This window comes from Podarcis raffonei, chromosome 13, assembly GCF_027172205.1.
Source record: "Podarcis raffonei isolate rPodRaf1 chromosome 13, rPodRaf1.pri, whole genome shotgun sequence".
Lineage (NCBI taxonomy): Eukaryota > Metazoa > Chordata > Lepidosauria > Squamata > Lacertidae > Podarcis > Podarcis raffonei.
The window spans coordinates 32,831,037-32,851,073 of NC_070614.1; the positions used below are offsets into that span (position 1 = coordinate 32,831,037).

General features: G+C 46.3%; 1 protein-coding gene across 4 annotated transcripts in view; it reads right to left on the reverse strand.

The window, feature by feature from the left end:
• NDRG2 (NDRG family member 2) overlaps positions 1–20,037 on the reverse strand; it is a 41,040-nt gene that overhangs the window by 15,970 nt on the left and 5,033 nt on the right. For 2 of the 4 annotated variants that reach the window (XM_053360694.1, XM_053360695.1), the window contains exons 2-8: positions 15,937–16,019; positions 13,660–13,704; positions 7,282–7,387; positions 4,523–4,643; positions 4,356–4,418; positions 2,617–2,677; positions 1,609–1,695 (exon numbers count right to left, since the gene is read on the reverse strand). In XM_053360694.1, coding sequence (XP_053216669.1) covers positions 1,609–1,695; positions 2,617–2,677; positions 4,356–4,418; positions 4,523–4,643; positions 7,282–7,387; positions 13,660–13,704; positions 15,937–16,014 — 561 coding nt within the window. In that variant the 5' untranslated portion in view covers positions 16,015–16,019. The remainder of the gene's footprint in view (positions 1–1,608; positions 1,696–2,616; positions 2,678–4,355; positions 4,419–4,522; positions 4,644–7,281; positions 7,388–13,659; positions 13,705–15,936; positions 16,020–20,037) is intronic. The other 2 variants (XM_053360696.1, XM_053360697.1) reach the window with 1 other exon arrangement.

Sequence of the window (20,037 nt, forward strand, 5' to 3'; positions counted from 1 at the left end):
GACATCAAGATAATGTGAGATGTGTTATGTATTCAGTGGTCTGTGTTTGCCTGAGCTTGAGTCTGGACTAAGGATTCTGAGCTCCTGTGTACTGATTCGATACATGATGTCCAATCACAGAACATTTCAGGATTTGGGCCTCTGCCATTGGCCCTTGAACTTTGAGTCATGATTTGCAGCTTGGAAGTTTATAAAGCCAATCACGCTGGGAGTGGCTCAGGCTTTCAGGAATGTACATAAGCAGTTGCTTTGCCCCTGTTTCCCAGTTATGTAGTTCAATAAAGGTTCTTGCTGTTTTCGCTGTGTCTTGCCTTGTGGGAACCCACCTACACTTCAAGAGGGATAGCTTTTATGTAAGCCGCAGCCCCTGAATTTTTTCCCTTCAGAAATTGGCCTTTACCCTTCCTACCTCCCAAGTTCCCAGAGCCAAAAATTGGGAAAGAGGAGGCTCACTAGAAAGCTTAGCCAGGTGGTGCTACCTGGCCAGAATTGTCTAAGAATCCTGCCCTTTAGGTTGTTTGGGGGAGGAGTAGGTTGCACATCTGGGTCTTTGATAAACTTGGACCAAATGTGGAGCCATATAAATCCTTTTAAATTCTAGGAAATGTGCCAATTTATGTTTGTTTATTTTTAAATAACGTAACATAGAACATGGAGGAAGTTGGGGGGGGGGAGTAAAGTGCTTGGTGAAAGAGGGCGAAGAAAAAGTTGAAGAGAAACTGGAGAAAAAGAAAGAGGGAGACAGAAATGCAAGCAGATGAAACAGGGCAGCAGACAGAGGAAGAAGAGTAAAATGGAGGTTGCTTTCAGACAACCTGTTTATGGAGCACTCATCTTGGTTTGTCTGAACAAAGTTTGTGGGGAAGAGATTAGATGTCAAGCAACTGTTGAGCATTCATTTGTTTGTGGGGAGATTATACATCCCATCTAGTAACTGTTATCCTCCACTTTCAGTTGCAACACCTTGTCACTTTCTTTTTTAAAAAAATTCAAGTTAGTTTTCCAGTATACCCCAATAATAGCCAAATTATAAGAATAACAATGAATTAAGCCTCTCATCACTTTTTTTAGCACAAAATTTATCTCCCCCCCTCCCCCCTGGAAATGGGCTTGTTGTGCAGAAGTGCCACTTTAATTGTATGACCTCAATTTGCTGGTATGTGGTTGAATCCCATCCGCAAAAGTGCAACAGTCTAGAAGTGCCTGCAGCTGAGAGGTTGATAGACTGAAAGGAATTTCTGCTATCTAGATAGCGATGGGCAACTGGCACCAACACCAAAGTTTATGGGCTTTTGTTTGTTTGTTTATTTGTCATTATAAACAGTCAAAGAATAGATTGTGTTAGCTGTTTAAATTTGTAGAAATAATAACAACGATTCAGGTGCCCATTGGACCAGCTTGCCACAACTGTGAGCCTTCCGAATGTTTAGACTACAACTCCCATCATCCCAGCCAGCAAGGCAATGGTCAGGAATGATGGGAGCTACAATCCAAACTATCTGGAGGACACCAGGTGAGCAAAGGCTGCACCAGACCCTTTCACTTCATCTGCAATTGATTACTAGGCACATTAGACAGTGGTAAGCCCCTTCACTTTCCCAGTCTCACCTTGTGAGCAGCCCAGTCCATCCAGCCCTTGGCATTGGGGTCAATGTTGACCAGAACCAACCCCTCCACGGTGTCTGCATGAGAGAGCTGTGGAAAATCATAATAACACTCATGACTAGTGGATAAAATGTTCGCATGGCGCTCACCATACTGCTTATGTATAATTTCAGGGACATAAAACAGAGGCTTCTCAGTGCCTCAGAGGCACCTGGCTGGCCAGGGAAGGAAATAAGACGTGGCATTTGCAGAACCCTTGGCCTGATCCAACAGGCCCTGCTTATGCTAAACTTTTTCCCCCTTCTGGTTCTGGCTGAAGTGAGATCTGAACCAGAGCATTGCTTGTCCTCTCCTCCTCCTTGTCACACTAGCTCTCATAAATAGCTTTTGACACATATTCGAGTTGTTCTGTGTACATTATTGCAGCAATCCCTACTGAAACCAGAGAGATAGGGTGGTGCGTTTGGAGCATCAAGCTAAGCCTGAGGTTCAAATCCCTGCTCAGCCATGAAGTTCACTGGGTGACTTTGGGACATGTACTCCCTCTCAGTCTAATCTACCTCACAGGTTGGTGTGAAGATAAAAATATATATATTTTTTAAAAAAGGGAGCAGGCAGCACACATGCAGATCTGGCGTCTCTGAAACAAATAATCAATAACATCAGAACAAAGTTTCTCCATTCATCCTGTGAGCAAAGTCTTGGCCTCTAAGAGAGAGCCACTTATGTAATTTCACCACACGCGTTCATGCCTCCCCTGAGATTTGAAACAGGAATTTCCTGTCTCTCAACTAATTCTCTTAATTACTGCAGCACATCACACTTGCTGGAATCAAATGTTGGGCCCATCCTTCCTCTGTACTTCAGCTCAGGAAACAACCGAAACGCTGCTCTGTGGTTGTTAATAGGAATGCAGAAGTCAGCTACTCTGCAGCCCTGCTACTTTCGGAGAGGTTCAAACTGGGCATTTACTTAATTCAACCACCACTCATGGGCCCCCCACCCACTTACGCTGTAGCGTGCCAGGATGTAGGCGCCAGCTCCGACTCCAATTCCGATGATGCTGGTGAAGCTAAAGGAGGGAGAAAGAGGCCAGTTTCAAAATACGCAAAGGAGCAGGAGCTGCCTGGCACTTTTCTGGCACTTGGGAGCCGAAGTGGGCCCCAGCCACTTGCTTATCTTGTGCCTTTGGAAGTTTCTCTAAAGTGAACACTTTGAAATGGCACAGACTGTGTGCCTCATGTTTTCATGCCCCACCCCCCGGCTCCAATTCCCCCTCTCTTTCTCTTTCTCCCACGTATTAAGCGTGTATTCAGCTATCTATCTATATTTCTCTCTCTCTCTCCCTCTCTCTCTCTCTCTCTCTCTCTCTCTCTCTCTCTCTCTTTATATATATATATATATGACAAACCGAATATAACACTGCATGATGAAAAGGTGGGAAGCCTAGGCCACAATCAGTCTGTTAGTGTTTAAGTTGCCAAAAGACACTTGCATTTCCTGTAACAGACACACGTGGCTGGCTATCCCTCTGGAAGAATGATAATAATGGGAAATACCCAAGAAGGAATCTTACTTTGGTAGGCTACCTTGGGTCCCCAGATGTTGTTGGACTACAACTCCCATCATCCCTGAGCTCTGGCCTTGCTTGCTAGGGATGATGGGGGTTATAGTTCAACAACATCTGGGGACCCAAGGTTGAGAAAGCCTGGCTTAGAAGAAGGGGCACAGTTTCCCATCTCTACCTCCAGGGTGTTAGGAATAGGCAGGAAACACAGCTGGGGGACAGGAGATTTGTTTTCTTCCCCCCTGGACTGAGAGTACAAAGGAGAACTGAGAGGAGGATTTCCAATGCTTATCCTTAGCTCCTCAGGGTTTCATGGACCTAAGAACTAGTGGAGAGTCTAGGAACAGTCTGGGTTTTAAGGATTAAAATGAGGAATATTTGGAGCTAGGGCTCCTGGACTGTGTTCCCAGGTTTTGGAGTGCTATGGGGTCTGGGGTATGGAGGGGAAAAGGGGGTGTGGAGCAAGTTTGGAGTTTAAATTGTTAAAATAACCCCTGGCTGGTGGTGGTGACTGGAAGGGTGAGAGAAAAGTCTCTAAATTAATAAGCGGATGCGAAAATAAACCTATGGTTGCTAAATCTATGCTCTCAGGCTGCTGGTTGCATGAAACATATTTTAATATACTATGGGGTATATAAGCAAGCCAGAAACCAACGAATTAAGCCCTTATTGGTAAATTTACCTGGAAACTCTGATATCTTTTACCTCAAGTATCTCTTTGAAGATAAGAAAAATGATATAATCCTGGCTGTGGCAAAATTTCTTTCGGGTGTAGTAAGAATTAGAAATCAACATGTCTTGGATAAAACACAGTGACTGCCTAGTAATGCCTTTTCTGTATTTCTGCTGTACTTTGCTTTTGTTTTTGCGGTCTTTGGATCATAATAAAGAATGTGTGTGAGCTAAATTCCTGCCTGCCTAACATCTGTGAAAGGCACTGAACCCCTTTCAGGGAATGAGGTAGCAACCGAGCCAACAGGCTAGGAGGTAGTAGAATCTTCCGGGTTTTAACCCTGCCCCCAAGCTGTTTCTGTGCTTTGTTTGATTGATGTGAATGCAAGGCTGTGCCTTTTCTGATTTGACACTCCAGGGCAAAGAACCCTTGTTTGAGAAGGCTGACGGGTGACCCCGTCGCAGGTTGTTGTTGCAACCCACCCACCCATGTGATCTCGCCCCGACTCACTTCACATATTGCAAGATGCACGGGATCATGTCAGCCAGCTGGTCCAGCGAGGGATACTGATACCTAGGAAGAGAGCAGAGAGCAGGGGCTGTGTTAGACTGCTAGGCTGTTGTCCCCATCACACCCAACGATGCGGGTGGGGCAGGAATGGAGGCTGCAAGGCTCACCCCAGAGGGAAGGCCGGGGCCCCCTCCTCCATGCCAGGCGCGTCCACATGTATCACCACGAAGTTCTTTATGATCTCTTGCATGTCCTCAAAGTGGAAGAGGGTGTCGAAGCACGAAAGATCTGGGGTGGGGGTGGGGAGACAGAAGAAGTGGGTGTCAGGCTGCAGAAGGCCAAGCGGTAGTGCCGTCGAGACTGGCGAGGTGTAAATCAGGACAGTGGCTGCCGTCTTGCTCCAGGAGTCAGTAAACCGGGCAGCAAACTGGCTGTTGTTGTTTTTTGACACTGGAAGGTGCTATTTGGATTCCTCGCCTTACCATGCAAGCCTATGCAAGTTTACAGTCGTACCTTGGTTGTCGAACACCATGGTACTCGGACGTTTTGGCTCCCGAATGTCGCAAACCTGGAAGTGAACGTTTTTTGGAAGCTGAATGTCCGACACAGCTTCCGATTCAGTGCAGGAAGCTCCTGCAGCCAATCGAAAGCTGCACCTTGGTTTTTGAACCGTTCTGGGAATTGAGTGGCCTCCCGGAACGGATTAAGTTCGACAACCAAGGTACCACTGTACTCAGAAGTAAAACCCACTGTGTTCAGTGAGGCTTTTCCCCCAAGTAAGTATCCTAAGGGCTGCAGTCTAAGGGATCAAAATGTCTTCAGCTGGCCTGGCAAAAGAGCAAGAGATGGGGGCGTTCAGACAAGCAAGCAACCTTGAATAGGAGAGAGCTCCTATGTTCTCCTCAACAAGGGTGAAAGCTTTTGCAGAGAAGGAGAGCCTTCTAGGCCTGACTTCTCCAACCTGGTGCCCGCCAGATGTTTTGGACTACAACTCCCATCAGCCCCAGCCAGCACAGCCCCATGCTGGCTGGGGCTGATGGGAGTTGCAGGAAGGCACCATGATGGGAAAGGCTGGTCTAGATGCTTTCAAAACCAGAAGATGATTGGCCTCAAGGGATGGTGGGAAATTCTGGAACAGAGCGCAGATCACTTGGAAAACATTAACGATAAATAGGACAATGTTTAAAATTTCAAATTAAATTTTTAGAATGGAATCTGGCGATTCTAACGTAAGGTATGAATCCACTTTTTTTTTTTTAATAAAAAGAGTTAGGGAATAAAAAGCAGGCCTTTTGGGAGTATGAAAAAGTAGACCAGAGTGCACCAAAATGCAAAGCTGCATGACTGAAAGCTTTCCTCCAGTTTTCTTCTTCTTCTTCTTATCAGTGATAGTTTAAATGGTCCCTTGGCTGTGGAAAGAATGCAAGACAACCCATGTTTCGTTCACATTCACAACCCAGTGAGGAAGACTGCTATCATTCCTGTTTTCTAGGACGGGGACTAAGGACTTGGCTAGACATTACACTCACCCTGAGAGAGCAGGCTCCACCATTCCATGGGGAATTTTGGAGACTCCTTGCAGACCGGCATAAATGGTTAGAGGGAATAAATATGTCACACGTGCTGGAGGAGGCGCTGCTGGCTGCATTTCTCTGCCCCTTGTTTATCTCCCCTACTTGGTGGCTATTTTTCTCTAGGAGTTGGAAGGGAGAGTAGTAGGGGAAATTAGCTGCTAAAGATAAGGTTGAGATAAACAACCAAGTAAGAACGAAAGCCAGCAGTTCCTCCTCCCCTGGATGAGTGTTTTCTGTCTCCTCCAGCTTTCAATGCCTGTTGCAGAAGGCAGAAGGCAGGCAGGCGGGTGGGTGGGAAACTTCAGAGGCAGCAGCAGTCAGATGCCTGCAGACAGACTCTGAGGCAGAGCGACCGACTTGCTTGAGAGTCGACCACCAAGCAAGCCCACAATGTAAACTTGAGCATCCTCAAAGGCCACAAAGATCTGGTATTCTAGAACAGGAGAGTGGAAACATGCTCACAGACACCTCTCCCCACACCCCCGCCCTCAAGCAACCCAAAGGCATGATCAGGGTTCAGGGACATATTCCAGCCAGGCAACAGCTCTCAAGGACAGTGGTGAGGGGAGTGGCCAAAGAGAGGTGTGTATTTGCCCCTCCCCCATTGGGCCTGAGTGTCCCCCTCCCTCCTCTACATTGTTAGGAAGTGTTGGTTCTTCATCCTCAAGCAGCTATGGTAGGATTGATTGTGATGGGTGGGGTAGAGTGCATCCCCAGGGGGCGGGCAGATCAAGGCAAATTAGGGTCCACCAGTAGATCGCAGGATGATTTGCAGTCATAAAGCAAAGGCTTTTGATTCCCCATTGTTCAAGAATAGTGTCCACAAATGGCTCTCCTTCCCTACATTAATCTGTTAGAATTTCTGATCCACACAAACTTAGATGTAGGTTTGTGATCGTACATGCAGGTCTTCCCAATGTTTTGTTCACAGGGGGCAGCAGGTACCTGGCTCCAGCCTTCAAATAGACCTTGACATCTGTTTATGGTATTCTCCAAAGAGGCCCTTGTATTTTGCACCTGATTGGTGGATCTTGGGGTTGTAGCCTGAAGTTTGCCCCCACCAGTGGTATAGTATCAAGGAACCTCCACACAATAGGAGGCCGTGTGTGTGTGTGTGTGTGTGTGTGTGTGTGTGTGTTGCATAGGTAGGTGTGAATATGTGTTGGGACTTCCTGACCCCACCAAACAAAAAGTTCTTGGAGTTCTTCCAGAATGGCAAGATCCTTGACGCAAACGTTCTACGAACTGGACTGTAGGGCAAATGGCCAAGTTCTCTTTTGGGGTTGCACTGTTTGGAAAACCCCCAACCTCCCCTCCCTCCTGCCCCAACCAAGTGGGTGCTCCAGTCTTACGGTTTTGTCCCACATCATGGTAGGTGAGGATGGCTGGACGTTTGGGCTTGGGTGTCCCATGGATGGTGATTGTCACAACCCCATAAGGTGTCTCCACTGTGTGTTTCTGTGGAAGGGGGAAAAGAGAGAGAGATAGAAAGAAAGAAGGGTGAGCAAATGTGACATCACAGGGCTAGACCATAACCCAGTGCAGACAGCCATAACCAGACTTATGCTGAGGGCGTGGAGGGAGAAGTCAGGTCATAAGTGGTGGTGGCCCCATCTCTGACTTCTGTGCTTAGATGGTTCCTTGTAACCCGTAAACTGATTGTATATGTGTGGGCTTCCTCTGTGAAATCTGGGATCCAGCTAAATGCAGGTGTTGCACATCACATGTTCATAAAGATTTCGCATGCATAGATTCTATGTACAAGGCACAATCAACATGGGGATGGGGAAGGAGCTGGTTGCTGTGATCCTAGTCCCCCTCGCCTTCCAGGCTTCCAGTGTATGCTGATCATAGCACCTGTCTGCACAGAAAACATACAGTGCATGAGTGAAGATGTAGGTTCAATGCTAGTTTGTTTGCACTTTTTAAATTAGGGTACCTCAAGGGACAGAGCTGAGACTGGGTTCAGAGACAGCAGAGAAATGGGGCATGTCAAAAGACCACTCAGGGCCCAGTCAGTTGTTGCTTTCCCATACATCTGAGGCTGTGTGTGGTGTGTGGTTAAAAACAAGGAGTGGGAAATGAAAATTGGAAAACTGGATATTTTCGCTTATTTTGCACAGTTTATTCTACTTATGCTAGTTATGGGGTGGTGAAAACTACTATGCATGTACCATGGCCCATCCCGGCTGCTAGAACTTCTGCTCAGAACTTGAGTCCCCAGCATTGCCAACAATGCACAGCAATATATAATCACCAGGTGGACCTTATCACAGTACGGAGATAAAATATTATCCCCCTTCTATTATCTGCACTGATACTGTTAAAGACCCAGCTACCAGTGTGAATTAAAAATTGCTAATATTCTTCTCTTCTATTCCACCACCCTCAGCTTCTGATTTTCTGACCCTTCTATTTTCATGCCTATCTTCACAGCCTTGAGGACTAGAACCTTGGTGTTTTGTTTCAAAGAAGACTCTGATTCATGGGTTGCTCACTTTTGTTCCCCTGCCCAAGTACCCACCAAGACCATCAAGATCACTAGTTGCTTACTTTGTCCCTACAACTACTTCAAGACAACTCTATGTTTTTTGACCTGTAGATTAAAATCAGCATCCCTTCCAAGGCTCTCAGGATAAAATTGAGAATAGTAGCCAAACCATGGTTTAAATATGAGTTAGGAATCAAACCCAGAACATGTTGTTTATATGGTAAAGTCCAGTCCAGGAATATGCCAAGTAAGATAGATTATTTGTAGCTTTGAGTATACAGGGTTCAATTTCTTCTCATCCCAATTTGGAATTTTATGAAATGACATATATTATAATCCACTTTCCTCTGTGCTTTTTCCTAATGTACAAATCATCTCCAAGCCATGTTGTAATCTTGAAATACATCTGAAGCGTGTGCAAGGTCAGGCGGTATGACTCATAAGTGAAGACTATGCTGGCACTCGCTGCCTTAAAAACGAAACACTGCCCACAACATTCCAGAACAAGTGCAGAATTCAGTGTCAGAGGACTGATCGTCTCCACCTTATCATTCCAATGATACACTGGGAGAAACCTGGGCCAATATTCAAAACAATCACATTTCTTCTCTCTCCCTCTCTCTTTTTAAAGTTCCTTGTTTATTCTACAAGCCCTTCCTGCTAAGGCTTTCTCTTATAGCACACAAGGGAACTCAATGTATTCAAAAGCAATTGGACTCTCAGAGAAAGGTTGAGTGATTTGGCACCGGCAGATACTCCTTTCCAGAAAGGCAATAACACAGGCGTGAAAAGGGTAAAAGGTGGAGATGAAAGAAACAGTTCAGAAGAGAGGCAAGCGACCGTGAGCCTAGATTTAAGACTTGCTGGCAAGGCTGCCACAAGCCCAAAGCAGGAAGCGCTGACTAATGGTTACAGATGATAGTCCGGGACAGCACCCACTGAACCAAACAGAGGCCACCAGCCAGGCATTGTGGCTTGCCAGGAAGGTTGTTTGCTGAACCCTGAGTACTGTATTCAGGTCCTACACAAGCCCTATTCAGGCGTTCTCCTTGTCCTGAGCCCACATGCACAGGGGAAGAAGAGTGCTAGTTCCCTCAACCCGTCCCATGGGGGTCAAGTGAGACAGAAGCAAAGAGTTAGTTGGAGGGTTAACTTTTGAAGCAGGAAGTCTTCTCTGCTCATGCACCGTTCCTGGCATACAGCCCATGACATCAGGTTCTGCATCCCGAAGAGAAGCTATACCTCCAACTCATGGAGAATGACAGGGATGGCAATGGGGGGTGGAGGAGCTGTCCTTGCCTTCCCCCTCTCACACAACGATTAAACACAACAGGAGAATGCCTGCATGAAGCCCCTGTTGGTGTACAAACTATGGGAGGCAACTAACAGGCATTTCTAATGGGGTCATATACAGCTTCCTGGTAGGACTCTTAATACAGTCCTGCAGCAGGGTTTCTACTAAGCCAGGGGTGAGGAACTTATTTTAGCCTGAGAGTCACATTCCCTTCTAGGAAACATCAGGTGGTAGTGGCAGTGCAGGCAAAAGTGGGCAGGATGACAAATGTTAACTTACTCTCACACCCCTCTCCATCCTCCACCCAGGCATGGGAAAGGAGGATAATAAGAGTTTGGGGACACGTTCTAGCCAGGCAAAAACACTCAAGTAAAGGAGCCAGCGAAACATGGCCTGTGAGGAACAAGAGTCCCAAAAGTCAAACAGAAAGACCTGGAGGCGATTCCTGGACCTGAGGCTTCCCATTCCTGCCCTATGCCAAGGGAACATGGCAGAATGGAAGTCTGGCTTATACTTAAGGATACAACTTGTAGAGAATGGACTGTGCCTAAACACAACATACTTGGCAGCTTCTGTAGTTTTGCAAACCCAGGCAGGAAGTCAAAAGAGGAAATCCCTTGTGGGCTGCTGCTGCTGCTGCTGCTGCTGCAGAAAAGTGTTGGGCTGTGTTTGGCTTGGTGGGTTTTCAGTCATGGTACAAAGGCAGACATTGCTCCCATGTCTTTAACAGCTGTGTAGGGGTGGCGAATAATGCCAGTGCAGGAGTGCGCAACATGGTACCAGCTGACCATACACAGAGGCCTCTTCCCTTTTTGCATCTGGTCACTCAACTAGCCATAAACCCCTTGGGAGGTTTTTGCTTCATCCATGTCGGCACACCAGCTACTGTTGTTTATTGCAGCCTAATCTAATCTTACGTTTTCTTATCTACTCTCCTGCATTCTGATTTGTTTTATGGGTTGTAGTTTTATTGCTTTTGTGTTGACTTCGGATGATTTGGCACCTGTGTGCATATTTGTGTTCCCAAAAACATTTCAATAGAAATATTGTGATTAATGCAGCAGTGTGGTGGAACGGGGGGGCGGGGGCAGGGATGTTGGCGTCATCTCGGGGGGGGGGCGATTACTTGCCAATTCTTTATGTGCCAAATAATTACGCTTAACTCAAAGAGAAACCCACCAAATAAACTAAACAGAGGAAGAGGGAGGTAGCCTTAGCAAGCATAGCTAAGAGGCTAAAACTGGCACTTTCCTTTCTGAAAAAAATCCCAGATCCCTACATCATGACCAACCAAAATGTCACAAAATACTGACCAAGACTTTGAGCCCACCCAAACTGTTCAAAGTGGGGGATGGGTTGAAGGGAAAAAATGCTGTCAAAGGTTTTTCTTCTTCTTTTGTATAGGCTTAGGAGGGGCTTGGCTATCAGGCCTGTCATGAAGAGGGCACGAACATCAGCATTTACCCACTACACCACTGAATGAATGATCAAATGAATAAACAAAGTGGAACTGCAAATTTTTTTTGCAGTACATCCTCCCCCGACTGCTTGGGCTGGTGGTTTTTTGTGGTGTGTTTTTGGTCCATCTAGGTTGTCTTTTTCTCTCTCTGTTTGGTCCAACTGGGTTTTGTTTCATTCCTTTAAAATATATTTTTGGACTTGGGAAAACATCAGGGCTACCAATACTGCCCCTCCTTTTACTCAGCAACCTCATTTTGGCTCCATTTTTCTTGGCACACCCCACCTCCGTTCGCTCTTAGAGGGAGCAATAAATAAAGCTAAACTTGTCACCCACCAAGTGCAGCTCAGAATCCTAACAGCTGGTAAGGTCTGGAAGCCAAGCCTCCAGGAGTCTGCCTCTAGCTCTGGGATGAAATGCAAATATAGTTTAAGAATTTGACCTGTACAGGGCTTGACCTGGACAGATCCCTGTCATGCTGGGTGGTCTTGGAGAGATCTAAGTTTCCTGATCTTTAGTTCCTCGTTTGGAAAATGGGCACAAGAATGACTTACCTTGCGTGTGGGTGGACTGGTGCAATAAGATTTTTGCAATCAGGAAGAGCAGCTATTATTTGGCATTTCCAAATAACAACCCTATAATTATATTGTCCTATTTTACCAAATGGGACTTTGCCTTGCCTAAGGCTGGTCAATGAGGTCATGACTAAACAGAGAAGAGTTGCCACCTTTTTAGCCAGATGATGAGCAGGGATTTCAACAGGTGCAGCTTTCCTCAACATGGTGGTGGTGACAGAAGCTGTCCTGGCTGCTCCTGCATTTTTGAAGGCAGCTTGATTTACAGAAGTCAGCAGGCAAAGCTTTTCATGAGCACGGCTGGACTTGCTTGTTAAAGGCACAGGAGCAGGGATATTTCTAAGACCTGGCAACCCAAGTGAGGGAATAAGCTGCAGATGTTGAAGTTCTGCACATCCCACAGCCATTTAAGGCCACAGAGTGGAAGCAAGGATGGTAGAAGCTTTAATTCAAGCCCATCATGGTCCTGGCACTGACTAAGGAACTGACTGGTAGATGGCAAGGAAGAATAGTGTCAGCCTGCTGGAGTTGGCAAAGGTGCCTCCTATATATCTCGAAGACAAGAAACAAGAAACAGGCTGGGCCAGAGCCAAGATTCCACGGGAGAGCTGTTGTGCCTTTAATGATTATACAATGGAGAAATTAAAGGTGGCTCATTGCGAGATCTTGTGCAAGAGGTCTTTTGAACCTCCAAGTAAGGCTAGGAAAGACCCCTGCCTGAAACCCTGCAGAGTATAGACAAGAGCATAGTCAGCAAGCATAGGAAATAAGAAAGCTAGGTAGACCAGTGGTCTGACACACTCTAAGGCAGTGCTCTGTTTCAGTTTGACAGAGGCATCTTTTCTCAGCATACAGAGAAAGGTGGCAACCTCAGAAGTGCCCTCAGCTCCTGCTCACAAGGCCTTAAGTTGGTTACACAGAAGTCATAACTCAATTATCTGCTTATGTGGGGAACCTTTGACCCTCCAGATGTTACGGAACTACAACTCCTGTCTTCTCTGGCCATTGGCTATGCTTGCTGGGGCTGATGGGAGTTGTAATTCTGCAACATCTGGAGGGCCAAAGGTTCCCAACACCTGGCTTACACTGACTTGCTAAATAAACTGTGCAGATGTGGACCCTCCAGAAGGACTCCAACTGCCACCAGCCCTGACCAGCATGGCCAGTGGTCAGAGGTGATGAGAGTTGGGGATCCTACAACAACTGGAAGGTGACAGCCTCTCCATCCCTGTGCTGAAAGCTCACTCTTCCTTCACAGACTAGGGTTGCTGCTTCTCCCTCAAGAAGGACTCTGTGTCTCATCCCAGAGTAGCAAATCAACAGGAGTTGTTGGCAGGAATTCAACAGGAGCAGAACCAGGGGCGCCAACAAAAATTTTGTTGTGGGTACTTAGCACCCACACTGCAGAGCCCCCAATGCAACGTCTGGTGCCTCAAAAGCATCAGAAGTCATGTCCAAGGTCTTGTGAGACCTCGGTGATGCTGTCCGAGACCTTGCGAGACCTTGGTACCCGACTTCTGGTGGCACCAGAAGTCAGGTTCCGAGACCTCGCGAGTCCTTGGACAGCATCCCTGAGGCCTTGCCACCAGAAGTCAGGTTCCGAGGCCGGGGCACACGTGACGTCATGACGTCACGGGCACCCATAACTTTAGGCCCAAGTTGGCTCCCCTGGGTAGAACTCTGAAACTCCAGGCTGAGGGAAAGGTGCACGTGCAAGATTTCTGCTAAATCCATCAGGCAGCAACTGCAATGCTTGGATGCACAGTATACCCAGTGTGGATAGAACAAGGAGAGAAGGAACGATCACTGAGGGGTTAACATAGCTTCTTTCTGTTTGGCATTTTTGGCATTCTGAGGGTTCGGGGCACCAGTTCTGTCCCCGTGAACAAGAGGGGACGGGGTGGTGATTACCTGGCCTTGTTCCTGCAGAAGTTTGGCTGCTATCAGTTCAGCATCCTAGAACACAGAGAGAGAGAAAGAGAAAGGAGGGGGGAAGACAGACAGACAGACAGACAGAGAATGCAGGGTGGGAAGTAAGTGAGGAAAAAGAATCAGAGTTATGGGAATAGGGCAGGGGAGCGGAAATCAAGGGGGTGCAGAGACTTCCTGCTATACATAGGGGCCCTTTTTACCGGCACGGGCAAAGAGCAGACATTGAGCAAAACTGGACTCACCAGAAAGCTAACTGCACTCTAGAGCTGTAACGCTAAGGGTTACATGCTTTCTGCTAAATGATGCATTGCTTAGCTGAGGTCATACTGTGTCTTTGGGGAAAGGCAAAGGCCTGCTCCCTACCCATGCTTCCCCAAAGAAACTAGCCATTTAGACTGTATAGTTCACCAGAGCAGTCCTGGCAACCTGTGTCCAATGGTAAGGACACCTGGGCTAAAAGCACACCTGTGCCAGATTTCTCCCTGCCACATATCCTAGGACTTCTATGATTAAGAATATGACTTCCTGGGAACATTTGCACACACCCACACCTTACTTAACCCAGGTGATTTCACAGTTTTGAGATCAGTTGCTGGGAAGTGATTAGCACCTGAGTAAAAAGGAATTAACTGGCTGCACCGTCCTTTGCAAGGGCTGAGCTGCTTTCGCATGGAACACAAGCTTGGGGGCGGGGAGATCCTTTGTTGACAGCATCCCTAGGTATTGAGTATGACAAAGTAGATAGCACCAAGGCATTTAGATACAAAGCAAGCTGTTGATCATATAAATCAATGGTTTGATTTCTATCCAAATACACTCTGTGGTTTATTAAAACAGATACCACATCATCTCTTCGGTCAGGTCAAACTCTGTTGCCTCCGAAAATTAAAATAAGTAGTCTAGGGGCTCCATTCACCTAACTTTTACTCAAAAGGAGACCCACTGAAATTAATGTACCTATGTTAGCCATTTTAATGGGTCTACTCTGAGTATGACTAACACTGGGTACAGTTCATAATGTCTGTGGATTTGGGGTGCAGCTCCAGAAACACAACAACAGGCTGGACAAGTCTGGACCTAAATCTCCCCCAGCAGCATGACCACAAAGGATTGTAAGTGCAACATTTCTGCAAGTGTTTTTTTGCTGTTTTATTTGCTGCATTCATTCATATTCCAGCGTTTACGTCTGGAAGCCCAAGGCTCTGCTGGGTATCCAAGAACAGGCCAGCTTTGGCAATTCTGATAATGCCCTGGACCTGGTATGTGATTCTCCGGTCAACCAGTTTATATAAATGTCTCACTTCATCATCAATGGAAGGCAAAACAAGCCCTCTACATAGACCAAGGGAGGATAAGGGTTTATACCACTATTCAGAGAGTTAAAGCTCTCAAATAGCAACAACCAGGGAAGGGCTGCAGCGCAGTGGTAGAGCATGAGTTTCTGAATTTCCCCCCTTCCTCAATAGAGGAGATGGTCCAGCTGTTGCATCTCTGTCCTGCAGTGCTTTGAAAGAGACATGCTTCGTCTCTCAGTAGAGCTCTGTCACCTCTATGGATGTGGCCAGCAGAATTGGTGGATTGGCAGAGGTTGCAATTCTTAGGTATCTGGAGGGGCCATGGATTGGTGGTAGAGTGAGTGGTGGTGGGTGCCCATTGGGATTGGTAGGGTGGAAGGCAGGGAGGCCACCAGTAGGTGGAGCCAGAGCCAGCGCCAAAGCCAGGCGCAGCCAACTAACTCTGTTTTTGTCCCCCTCCTGTTCCCTGTCACATTCTGCAAGGGCAAAACTTGAGATTGAGGGGGGAAGAAACTGACACCCAGAGCTGCCCCCTGGACTGGATGTAAGGAAGAAGGCAGGCAGGTAAGGTTGGTGGGGCATTTGGGATAACGGACCAGCCTCCAATGGGTAGAGCACATATTTTGCACAGACTTTGCACATGAAACAGCCCAAGTTCATTTGCCAGCCTCTCCAGCTACAAGGATGTAGCAACAGTGTGATGGGGAAAAACAAAACAAAACAAAACAAACAAAACTTCTGCCTAAAGCACTGGGCCCTTCCGCCATTGGGCCAGATGGACTGACTACTGAGCTCAGCGTAAGGGAGATTTTTTATGCGTCTGCTTTGCCAATCTGCTTCAGACGGAAAAGAGCAAGGAGAGAAACAGGCAAGACTGGACAGCTTTGGGTACACTGGTGAGAAGGAGAAAGAGGGATGGCAGGGAAGGGGAGAGTCAGGGGAATCCTGTCCTTTTGCTGACCTTGCCCGGATCAGGTGCTCCTGGGGCTCGCAGAAGTGGCTTCTCCTCAGTTATCTGCACTTCTTGAAGCTCCGTCATGGCTCCTGAAGCAAAATATAAGAGACACAGACATCAAGCAGTGTATTAGCTGGGGCACAGCCACATGCATCCGATAAGTCACTGGCTGAGGATGGGGCTCCTGTCAGGACTCTACTCATGGCAGAGCCAGATTTAGGGCAGTACAAGCAGTTCCCCTGCACAGAATGCAGAGCCAAGGGGGCACAAAATGATGGTGAAAATAACCACCTATATTTATACGGATACCTACTGAGAAGATTGATTGAAAAAGCAATTGTACCAAAAGGAATTATTGTGAAAATAATAAATATTTAGGGTCTCTGTGTGTGCCAGATTTTGTCCTTGCTCAGGGCGCTGTATTACCAAAGTACACCGCTGCTCATGGTTTTCCTCAAAGCTTTCTGCTGTATCTTAGTGATGGCTCACACAGGAATAGTCCGCATCTGATGGCTATTCCATCAAGCAGGGATGGCAGATGTGAATCAGTCATCCTGGACCAAATGCCAGCCAATAGAATTCGCATATTACCCAGTGTGAACTCAACTGTTATGCTTTCCAATGTGGCATCACTTTACAGTGACACATTTATCTGCTGGCCATTAAGTGAAGAGGTCAAGAAATGTATCTGTGAACTAACCCAGAGTCTTGGCCTCACTTTAACAAAGAGATGAGCCTCATTGTCCATCAAAGAGTGTTTTTGAACACCACACATAAAACTGCCCATACTGTGGATCTCCGGCAGGTTGTATTGATTTTATCGTATATCAGTTGATTGCATGTGTATTATTTCTGCTAGATGCTTTTGAGACTATTCCTCAGAAAGGCAGGATACAAATTTAAATAATAAATAATTGAAATCAAATGTGTGCCAAGTTGTGAGTGTGGGATTGAAAGTGGAACAGAGAACATATGAGGTAGGTGTCACTTTAAAATTACTGATGCAGGTGATGCAAAATAAATTTTAAAATCTCAAACACTCTGCATCATGATTACTTGTGAAAATAACTGAAGCCTATAAGGATGCTATTATTTTGGTTTAACTATCACAGAGGCAGCTGCAAAGACAAAGTGTAAGAACGGAGGACATAACACAAGTTGTAAAAATATCATACCTAAAATGGTGTTCTGTGTTTTGTTGTTGTGGTTGAAATAATATCTTTTAAAAGTCTGCGGGTATGTGTGATATTTTGCGGCACCGTGCTGTTGTTTAATCTGTGGCATTTATGTGGCTGTGTTTTGACCAATGGCCCTTTGCCTAATGCAATAAACCTCCCATTTTACAGGTTGGGGGACTGAGGGAGACAGACTCGTCTAAGGGTACACAGGGGGTCCTGGACAGAGCTGAAGAAGTGAACCCAGCTGTCCTAGATCCAAATCCTCTGGTTATGTAATGGAGTGTAACTTTATATAAAGGACCATTCCTTGGCAGGGGCCCAGGGTCAGCCTGACATCAAAAACAACCCAAGTGGTATCGCTTAGTTTAAGGGTTCCAATTAAAAAACAGTGCTCTGAGAGTTGCACCCCAGAATCTTTTGCAATAGCCCAATGGGTGTCAGGATGCAATTCTGACGAACGCCATTGCACCCCATCATTCTCGGCAAAGGAGCAAGAGATTGTGGGGAGGCACTTCTTGAACTGTGCCATGCCGTTGCTTCCTGTGGCAGTGGAACCCCTTGGCTAAGCCCTGCAGCTGGCACAGCACCAGCCCTGATCATTCCTGCTGGGAGTGCAATACATGATCAAGCGCTACAGTAGTTAACGAGAGCCGCTGTGACATGTGGAGCAGAGCGGTACACCAGCAGAGACACTGCATCAAACCATAGGTGCACCCAGCTCAGTATTACCTGCACTGACTGGCAGAGGCTCCCCAGGGTGTCGGGAAAGCCCTACACAGAGATGCCAGGGATTGAACCTGTGGCCTTCTACATGCAAAGCAGATGTTACAAGCGTGCATACAATGAAGGTGTATGCTCCGTGGTGCTATCCTCCCCAATCCAAATTTTGCACTGAGGGAACCTAATCTCTATACACAGCACAACTGTGATCTTTCCAATCATACAAAAAAGAAATCTATGCTTATATTTCACAATTTATTTTCTTTTTTAGTAACTACCTGGAGGGGCCAGAAGTAAAAAACTTAAAAGCCTAGCTGAAAGATTAGCTCTCCAGCCCCATGCATATCCGCACCCTAAATCCTGAGGTTTCCTCAAGCCCACGTCATCCTTTTCCCAATTCCTCCCTTCCCCCTTCTCTGGACTGGTATGTTCAGTGGCTAGACTATTCCCTGTTCAGCTGATGCAGAAAGCTACCCCCCTTCAGGTTGCATAAAAATCAGTGTGATTGTTTTTGAAATTGACTTTTTAACAAAACATTTCAAAATACATCATAGGTCTCCCCCAACCCCCAAGCAACCCATCTAAAATAGCACCTGCATGGAACAGGTTCCAGTTCTTACTGCCAAACTCTTAAAACTGAATCACGGCCATCTATCAAACAGATTACTGTATAAATTAAAGTCTGGTCTGCTTAAAAAAAGCTCTGGTGGGCAGAGGGCGCTTGACTGCTGAGGTTAAGCATCATAACGATGCATAAGTTTTGTCTATCCTGTTTATTGCCAAGGGCTTCCTAATGCACCTGGTGACTGTAGACACTAGGATACAGATGTGCTCTCCTACATACCACCAGGATCACCATGGGAGACCATATTGGTGATCTTGGGCTCCTTTATAGTATGCACCTTCCAACTATCGAAGCTCTTCAGTGTGTCCCAGTTCTCAAATTATGAATATTTGTGCATCGGCCTCCACAAATCCACTCCCCAGCTCACCCGGGACGAGCGCCCTCCGTCCTCTAGCAAACAGGATATTCAGCACCTGACAGAGGTTCGATTGCCAGTGCAGTTTTTGAGCAGGTAAGTAACAGCCGGAGTGCCTTCCAATCAGCATGAGACTTGAGCTGTTTCTTGTCCTCTCCAAGCCAGGCACAGACAACAGATGATCCTGCATTGGATTAGATGAGCCTTGGGGTCCCTTCCAACTCTACAATTCTGTGATTCTGTGACCCTGCCTCTCCCAAAGCCCTCTGTGTGTGCCAGAGGAGTCAAGGAAGGGAATAGATGGTGATTGCATATAATAGTTGACTAGTAAGACACTTGTTTTTGAACCTGCTAAACAAACTACGTGATTTATTTTCCATCTGATGGGCAAACAGTGTTTTGCCCAGCAATGACTAACCTATTTTTACAGAAAGCTCTGGACATTTACAGCTCAGTCCTATGCTTGTTTACTGGAAGTATATCCCACTTTGTTCAACAGGACATAGCTCCAAATAAATATGCACATGACTGCAACCTTAACTTCCAAGTAAGTGATCTTGCTTAGTATTCTCACATAGCACAGAGAGAGTCCAAAAGAAATTTATCTTCTAACAGATGTAGCTGTGCTGTGCATGTGAATACCATGGCCACACATTTTGGATCATGTTCCTAGCTGATATTAAGACTTCATTTAGTTTCAAACCAGCAGGTTAGATCCAGACTAAGTCAACTGGTTAGGCTGCAGCCCTATGCACATTTACTTGGGAGAAAGTCTCACTGAATTCAGCAGGGCTTACTTCTGGGAATATATGATTGCAGAGTTAGTTGCCACTGAAATCAGTGGGACAAGTTAGTTGTGACTTACATTAAGCCTCACTGATTTCAGTGGGAATTAAGGGTGCCAAAGGCAACCAGTTTGAGCATTCCTCCTGATTCATTTGCAGGAAAATTAGACAACGTGGGCCATTTAATAAGCATTCGTACATACTAATTTGTTTGCAGAGAAAGCTTTATCCCACACTTCCCAGTGCATTTTTTAAAAAAATGCAGAAAGTTCAACCATTGGGGGAGGAAGTGTGTTTGTTGCGCAAGCTCTCCCAATCAACTCTAATTGCACTACCCAAATTTGCCAGTATGCGATTGAATTCCACTTGAGAATAGCAACAGCCTGGAAGTGCCCAGAGTGCAACTGACTTGAGCCTGGATGCAAGCCAATGTTTGAATTGTGT